Source organism: Procambarus clarkii, chromosome 7 (genome assembly GCF_040958095.1).
Source record: "Procambarus clarkii isolate CNS0578487 chromosome 7, FALCON_Pclarkii_2.0, whole genome shotgun sequence".
In the NCBI taxonomy this organism is placed as follows: Eukaryota; Metazoa; Arthropoda; class Malacostraca; order Decapoda; family Cambaridae; genus Procambarus; species Procambarus clarkii.
This window is the reverse complement of record NC_091156.1, coordinates 18935202-18943419: the sequence shown is the minus strand read 5'-3', so window position 1 is coordinate 18943419 and position 8218 is coordinate 18935202. Positions and strand designations below refer to the sequence as shown.

The following is an 8218-nucleotide window of genomic DNA, read 5'->3' as shown; positions in this document are numbered from 1 at the left end:
ACTCTCCAGGGTGTTCAAAAATCATTGGTAACAAGTGAATTGGCAAAAATTTGGAAGACGGCTAATGTAGTTCCGATATTCAAGAAGGATGATGGACAGGAAACACTAAACTCCAGGCCAGTGTCCCTAACTTGCATACCATGCAAGACGATGGAGAAGATTGTGCGAAAAAAACTAGTGGAACATCTGGAGCAAAACAACTTTGTAACTCAACATCAGTATGGGTTCATGGATGGCAAATCATACTTCACAGGATTAATTGAGTTCAATGACCAGGCAACAAAAATCAGGCAAGATAGAGAGGGCTGGGCAGACTGTATATTTCTAGACTGCCAGAAAGCCCTTGACACAGTACCCCATAAAAGTCTAGTGCACAAGCTGGAGATGCAGGCAGGAGTGAAAGCAAAGGTACTCGACTTGATAAGGGAGTACCTAAGCAACAGAAGACAGCGAGTAACTGTGAGGGGTGAGGTCTCCGAGTGGCGAGGCGTCACCAGTGGAGTCCCTCAGGGTTCAGTCACTGAACCTACTCTGTTAAATATGTATAAATATTATATGTAAATAATCTCCCAGAGGGCATAGACTGGTTCCTCTCAATGTTTGCTGATGATGCAAAAATTATGAGGAGGATCAAGACAGTATGAGGCTACAAGATATCCTAGACGAACTGAAGGAAAGGTCCAACAAATGGCTACTAAAGTCTAACCAGAGTAAGGTAATGAAACTAGGCGGAGGAAACAGGAGGCCAGACACTGGATACCGAATGGGAGATGAAGTCCTTCACGAAACGAACAAAGAGAAAGATCTAGGAGTTGATATCACGTCAAACCTGTCTCCTGAAGCCCTCATCAAAAGAATAACATCGGCGGCGTATGCGAGGCTGGCTAACATCAGAACTGCCTTCAGAAATCTGTGTAAGGAATCATTCAGAACCTTGTATACCACATATGTAAGACCAATCCTGAAGTATGCGGCCCCAGCATGGAGCCCGTACCTTGTCAAGCACAAGACGAAGCTGGAAAAAGTTCAGAGGTATGCCACTAGGCGAGTCCCATAACTAAAAGGCATGAGTTATGAGGAAAGGCTGCATGAACCGCACCTCACGTCGCTGGAAGATAGAAGAGCTCTGGGAGACATGATCACCACATACAAAATTCTCAGAGGAATTGACTGGGTAGACACAGATGGATTATTTAACACGGGTGGTACACGCACAAGTGGACACAGGTGGAGACTGAGTACCCAAATCAGGCAGAGGGACGTTAGAAAGAACTTTTTCAGTGTCAGAGTAGTTAACAGGTGGAATGCATTAGGCAGTGATGTGGTGGAGAATGACTCCATACACAGCTTCAAGTGTAGGTATGATAAAGCCCAGTAGGCTCTGGAATCTGTACATCAGTTGATTAACAGTTGAGAGGCGGGACCAAGGAGCCAGAGCTCAACCCCCGCAAGCACAGCTGCGTGAGTACACAGCACCACACACTACCACAGTAATATTTCAGCCAACCCGAGCACATCTTTGATCACGAAATAATAATACTAGAGAATACATGCCATTAATATTGAGGCCCGTCCTCCAAAGCAACCGGGAAAACCCCAATCAGCTGGGCAGTTCCTTTAGCAACCAAACAACCAAATGACCCGACCAGCCCACCACCACAGCACTCAGGAGCACTCAGGAGCACCCAGGAGCACCCAGGAGCACCCAGGAGCACTCAGGAGCACTACATGGAACAGCGTTAATGGGCACAGAGTGCAAGGTCTTTGTTTAGGCAGCCTCCAGTGCCCGAGGTCTTCCAGCTTGAGGAAAACTGAAATCATTCTTGTTTACCAGTGCCCCCAGGCGCGCACACGAGCCCACGCGACGCTTACACTAAAACACAGACAGGCACACGCACACACGCACACGCACACACGCACACGCACACACGCACACGCACACACGCAGGTTTCTATACACAGCTGGAGGCGGGAGCTAAGAAGAGCAGTGTGTAACCTGGAGCATATAAGGCCGACCTGAGTAGCGCCTCCGTCAGACCAACTCCTGCCTTAGTGAAGTGTACACCTCCCCCAGGACTCTCCCCATGAAGGTAAGACCTGCCTTAGTGAAGTGTACACTTCCCCCAGGACTCTCCCCATGAAGGTAAGACCTGCCTTAGTGAAGTGTACACCTCCCCCAGGACTCTCCCCCATGAAGGTAAGACCTGCCTTAGTGAAGTGTACACCTCCCCCAGGACTCTCCCCATGAAGGTAAGACCTGCCTTAGTGAAGTGTACACCTCCCCCAGGACTCTCCCCCATGAAGGTAAGACCTGCCTTAGTGAAGTGTACACCTCCCCCAGGACTCTCCCCATGAACGTAAGACCTGCCTTAGTGAAGTGTACACCTCCCCCAGGACTCTCCCCATGAAGGTAAGTGTGCCACAGACCTAGCGTGACGGAGGAGTGCCACAGACCTAGCATGATGGGGGAGTGCCACAGACCTAGCGTGACGGAGGAGTGTCACAGACCTAGCATGATGGGGGAGTGCCACAGACCTAGCGTGACGGAGGAGTGTCACAGACCTAGCGTGACGGAGGAGTGCCACAGACCTAGCATGATGGGGGAGTGTCACAGACCTAGCGTGACGGAGGAGTGTCACAGACCTAGCGTGACGGAGGAGTGTCACAGACCTAGCATGATGGGGGAGTGCCACAGACCTAGCGTGACGGAGGAGTGTCACAGACCTAGCGTGACGGAGGAGTGCCACAGACCTAGCGTGACGGAGGAGTGCCACAGACCTAGCGTGACGGAGGAGTGCCACAGACCTAGCGTGACGGAGGAGTGCCACAGACCTAGCGTGACGGAGGAGTGTCACAGACCTAGCGTGACGGAGGAGTGTCACAGACCTAGCATGATGGGGGAGTGTCACAGACCTAGCGTGACGAAGGAGTGCCACAGACCTAGCGTGACGGAGGAGTGTCACAGACCTAGCATGATGGGGGAGTGCCACAGACCTAGCGTGACGGAGGAGTGTCACAGACCTAGCGTGACGGAGGAGTGCCACAGACCTAGCGTGACGGAGGAGTGCCACAGACCTAGCGTGACGGAGGAGTGCCACAGACCTAGCGTGATGGGGGAGTGCCACAGACCTAGCGTGACGGAGGAGTGCCACAGACCTAGCGTGACGGAGGAGTGTCACAGACCTAGCATGATGGGGGAGTGTCACAGACCTAGCGTGACGGAGGAGTGCCACAGACCTAGCGTGACGGAGGAGTGTCACAGACCTAGCATGATGGGGGAGTGCCGCAGACCTAGCGTGACGGAGGAGTGTCACAGACCTAGCATGATGGGGGAGTGTCACAGACCTAGCGTGACGGAGGAGTGCCACAGACCTAGCGTGACGGAGGAGTGTCACAGACCTAGCATGACGGAGGAGTGCCACAGACCTAGCGTGACGGAGGAGGGCCACAGACCTAGCATGACGGAGGAGTGCCACAGACCTAGCGTGACGGAGTGCCACAGACCTAGCGTGACGGAGGAGTGTCACAGACCTAGCATGACGGAGGAGTGCCACAGACCTAGCGTGACGGAGGAGGGCCACAGACCTAGCATGACGGAGGAGTGCCACAGACCTAGCGTGACGGAGGAGTGCCACAGACCTAGCGTGACGGAGGAGTGTCACAGACCTAGCGTGACGGAGGAGTGCCACAGACCTAGCGTGACGGAGGAGGGCCACAGACCTAGCGTGACGTAGGAGTGCCACAGACCTAGCGTGACGGAGGAGTGCCACAGACCTAGCGTGACGGAGGAGTGCCACAGACCTAGCGTGACGGAGGAGTGCCACAGACCTAGCGTGACGGAGGAGTGCCACAGACCTAGGGTGACGGAGGAGTGCCACAGACCTAGCGTGACGGAGGAGTGTCACAGACCTAGCGTGACGGAGGAGTGCCACAGACCTAGCGTGACAGAGGAGTGCCACAGACCTAGCGTGACGGAGGAGTGCCACAGACCTAGCGTGACGGAGGAGTGCCACAGACCTAGGGTGACGGAGGAGTGCCACAGACCTAGCGTGACGGAGGAGTGTCACAGACCTAGCGTGACGGAGGAGTGCCACAGACCTAGCGTGACGGAGGAGTGCCACAGACCTAGGGTGACGGAGGAGTGCCACAGACCTAGGGTGAGAGTAGCGTGTCTTTCCCTCACCAAGCATGAGAGAAAAGTGTCCTTTCTTCGCCTGGCGGGCAGAAAAAGTGCCATTTTTTAGAACGTCACCCATGGCAACTCTCGACTGTGTATGTGTGTGTGTGTGTGTGTGTGTGTGTGTGTGTGTGTGTGTGTGTGTGTGTGTGTGTGTGTGTGTGTGTGTGTGTGTGTGTACTCACCTATTTGTACTCACCTATTTGTGCTTGCGGGGGTTGAGCTTTGGCTCTTTGGTCCCGCCTCTCAACTGTCAATCAACTGGTGTACAGATTCCTGAGCCTACTGGGCTCTATCATATCTACATTTAAAACTGTGTATGGAGTCAGCCTCCACCACATCACTGCCTAATGCATTCCATCCGTTAACTACTCTGACACTGAAAAAGTTCCTTCTAACGTCTCTGTGGCTCATGTGGGTACTCAGTTTCCACCTGTGTCCCCTTGTTCGCGTCCCACCAGTGTTGAATAGTTTATCCTTGTTTACCCGGTCGATTCCTCTGAGGATTTTGTAGGTTGTGATCATGTCTCCCCTTACTCTTCTGTCTTCCAGTGTCGTAAGGTGCATTTCCCGCAGCCTTTCCTCGTAACTCATGCCTCTTAGTTCTGGGACTAGTCTAGTGGCATACCTTTGGACTTTTTCCAGCTTCGTTTTGTGCTTGACAAGGTGCGGGCTCCATGCTGGGGCCGCATACTCCAGGATTGGTCTTACATATGTGGTGTACGAGATTCTGAATGATTCCTTACACAGGTTCCTGAACGCTGTTCTGATGTTAGCCAGCCTCGCATATGCCGCAGACGTTATTCTCTTTATGTGGGCTTCATGAGACAGGTTTGGTGTGATATCAACTCCTAGATCTTTCTCTCTGTTCGTTTCATTGAGTACTTCATCTCCTATTCTGTATACACACTCCTGTGTGTGTGTGTGTGTGTGTGTGTGTGTGTGTGTGTGTGTGTGTGTGTGTGTGTGTGTGTGTGTGTGTGTGTGGGTGTGTGTGCGCGCGTGCTTCAAATGTCAAAATTAATTATATTTTCGCCATTTATCCCTTTGCAGGTGATGAAGAGGAGCAGGGAAGCAGTAGTGATGATGGTGGTGCTGGCGACCGTGGCGGGCGGCGCACTAACCTCCGTGTTGAAGGAACAACAACACATTAACAACGGAACCCTAAGATCAGGAGGCCAAGAATCAGACACCCAAGAAGAGAGAGACGGGAAGCGTAAGTAAAAGGATTAAGTTGATTTAGATGCGAGGTGATAGACGGCACTCGTGAGGACACAGCCGTGATGAGGAGAGACGAAGCGATGTCCTAAGGCGTGAGGTCCGTCGTCCAGGCTGTGTGGCGTGAGGTCCGTCGTCCAGGCTGTGTGGCGTGAGGTCCGTCGTCCAGGCTGTGTGGCGTGAGGTCCGTCGCCCCAGGTTGTGTGGCGTGAGGTCCGTCGCCCAGGCTGTGTGGCGTGAGGTCCGTCGCCCAGGCTGTGTGGGGTGAGGTCCGTCGCCCCAGGCTGTGTGGCGTGAGGTCCGTCGCCCAGGCTGTGTGGCGTGAGGTCCGTCGCCCCAGGCTGTGTGGCGTGAGGTCCGTCGCCCAGGCTGTGTCGCGTGAGGTCCGTCGCCCAGGCTGTGTGGCGTGAGGTCCGTCGCCCAGGCTGTGTGGCGTGAGGTCCGTCGCCCCAGGCTGTGTGGCGTGAGGTCCGTCGCCCAGGCTGTGTCGCGTGAGGTCCGTCGCCCAGGCTGTGTCGCGTGAGGTCCGTCGCCCAGGCTGTGTGGCGTGAGGTCCGTCGCCCAGGCTGTGTGGCGTGAGGTCCGTCGCCCCAGGCTGTGTGGCGTGAGGTCCGTCGCCCAGGCTGTGTGGCGTGAGGTCCGTCGCCCAGGCTGTGTGGCGTGAGGTCCGTCGCCCAGGCTGTGTGGCGTGAGGTCCGTCGCCCAGGCTGTGTGGCGTGAGGTCCGTCGCCCAGGCTGTGTGGCGTGAGGTCCGTCGCCCAGGCTGTGTGGCGTGAGGTCCGTCGCCCAGGCTGTGTGGCGTGAGGTCCGTCGTCCAGGCTGTGTGGCGTGAGGTCCGTCGCCCAGGCTGTGTGTGTGAGGTCCGTCGCCCAGGCTGTGTGGCGTGAGGTCCGTCGCTTCCGGGTTTGTCTTATAATCCAGACAAGGTAAATCTCCCACAAACAAAATTCCCAAACAAGACGAAATTCAGAAAAAGAAAACATCGATAATTATTCTCATAATAAATCTGTTATATTCAATCATAGCCCGTTTGTGTGAGCTTACATAGTTGAGGTTACATACAAACATACATACATAAAATATTCTATTAATGTACATAAACACGGCAATTTTTTGAGCGCTGATTACAAAAGCTTTAATTTAAAATACTTAAAACTCCCCAAAATATCAACACTTCAACATTTTAATGTACTAAAACAAATTTCTTGTATTTACTAATCTTGAAGAGTGAAACACTACCAGCACGTCCAGAAGATTATCCGTCAACAGATCGATTGTAAACATGGATAACAACATGAATGTTGTTATTAATTTCAACTCATGTTTCACAATGAATTGTTGCCTTCTCACGTTTCAAGGAGACTTTCAACTTGGCTATCTACCTGTTGCTATTATTTCTCAAACCTTCAATGATACAATAACAAAAAGCAATATGCGCTAGCGCTACTTGAGTCACATTCATCTATATCAATCTCCAACGACATTTTGGCCAAGTGAGTCTAATTCCGCAGGACTGCTAGACTGGTGTTATCACATCAGAAACGACAGTCATGTGAATACTGTTACATCAGGGTCCGTGTTCCTAGGGGAGTTCAAGGAGCTTCTTATTAGTACAGTATACGAGTTTGCGTCTATTAACACGGCTTGCTCAGCTGGTTCGGTGCCTCGTGCCTGGAGGCTTGAAGTCTGGAGAGCAGAGGGTACACGCTAACGAGGAGAGAGTGACGGTGGACTACGTAGCGGGGACAGGGAGACAACAGTGATCCATATATGAGAATGAGGCCAGTTAGAGCAGTCAGTATGTTTGGAGTTTTAGAGGCACCGAGGACTATGTGAGGCTGGGTGTGTGTGTTGTGGCTTGCTTAGTGCCTTAGTGAAGGTAAGCTTACTGATTGTCGCAGTGTATGGGGGTTGGCACGCCACTCTGGTGTCTCTGTGCGCACTGTGACTGTCTCCTGTCACCGAGGTGCTCCTTCATCCACTGCAGCACCTTCCCCTGCCATTCCTGCCTGTTTCTCCAGTGTATGCAAGTCTTCTCTTCTCTACTGTCTCCAAGGCTTTCTATCACTGTGAGTTGGGGGACGTAATCTTTATATTGGGTACAGTGAGGAGGACTTGAGACAGGATGATGAGGAGGACTTGAGCCAGGGAGGCGCGAAGAGGACTTGCTTGGTGTGGATGGGAGAGCCATGGGAGAGGGCTGGTGTGGGAGGGAGAGCCATGGGAGAGACAAGAGAGGATCAAGCTGGCCAGGGCCCTTCACACCTGAGCGCCCATCCCACCATGGGGTTGACGCCCCCACAGCAATGTTTGCTCTCAGACGAGTCCTTCAACACGAGAGAAAACAAGAACCTTACATCCTGTTCCAGGGCAGGTCCGGCATTGTTTGTTTACTTAACCAAGCCTTATGTGTGGCTCTCAGTAATTTATCTCTTGGGTTGTGTTCACCAGCTTCTGACTGTTAATTCCCTGTCTCCTGTCACTTTCGGAGACCAGTTATGGACAGGTTCCCAACACCTGGTGAGGAGTGCCCGCCTCACTTATACATCTTCATTCCTTCTGAAGATGTATTAAGATTCAAAAGTACTTAAGGAAATTCCTGTTTCAATTCTTCCTCCGTGGTCTGACACTGTCACATTTTTCATAACGTGTGAATTTTCGTGATTTACACACACACATACACACATTACATACATACATACATATATTTATTATATATATATATATATATATATATATATATATATATATATATATATATATATATATAATATATATATATATCACAGTGGAAACAGGCCTCCCTTCCTGTCAGACTCGGGG

At 52.0% G+C, this 8218-nt stretch overlaps 2 protein-coding genes across 2 annotated transcripts in view; both read left to right on the top strand.

The window, feature by feature from the left end:
- The first annotated feature begins 2516 nt into the window (after positions 1-2516).
- Positions 2517-3734, top strand: LOC138357799 (uncharacterized). Its single transcript, XM_069314906.1, has one exon. The coding sequence runs from the start codon at positions 2517-2519 to the stop codon at positions 3732-3734; it is 1218 nt and encodes a 405-aa protein (XP_069171007.1).
- Positions 3735-4188: 454 nt separating this feature from the next.
- LOC123761498 (uncharacterized) overlaps positions 4189-8218 on the top strand; it is a 23494-nt gene continuing 19464 nt past the window's right edge. The window contains exons 1-2 of the mRNA XM_069314900.1: positions 4189-4272; positions 5231-5393. Coding sequence (XP_069171001.1) covers positions 4189-4272; positions 5231-5393 — 247 coding nt within the window. The remainder of the gene's footprint in view (positions 4273-5230; positions 5394-8218) is intronic.

Excerpts from the sequence above, each read along its gene's own strand:
- LOC138357799 (XM_069314906.1), top strand. The coding sequence starts at position 2,517 with ATGGGGGAGTGCCACAGACCTAGCGTGACGGAGGAGTGTCACAGACCT.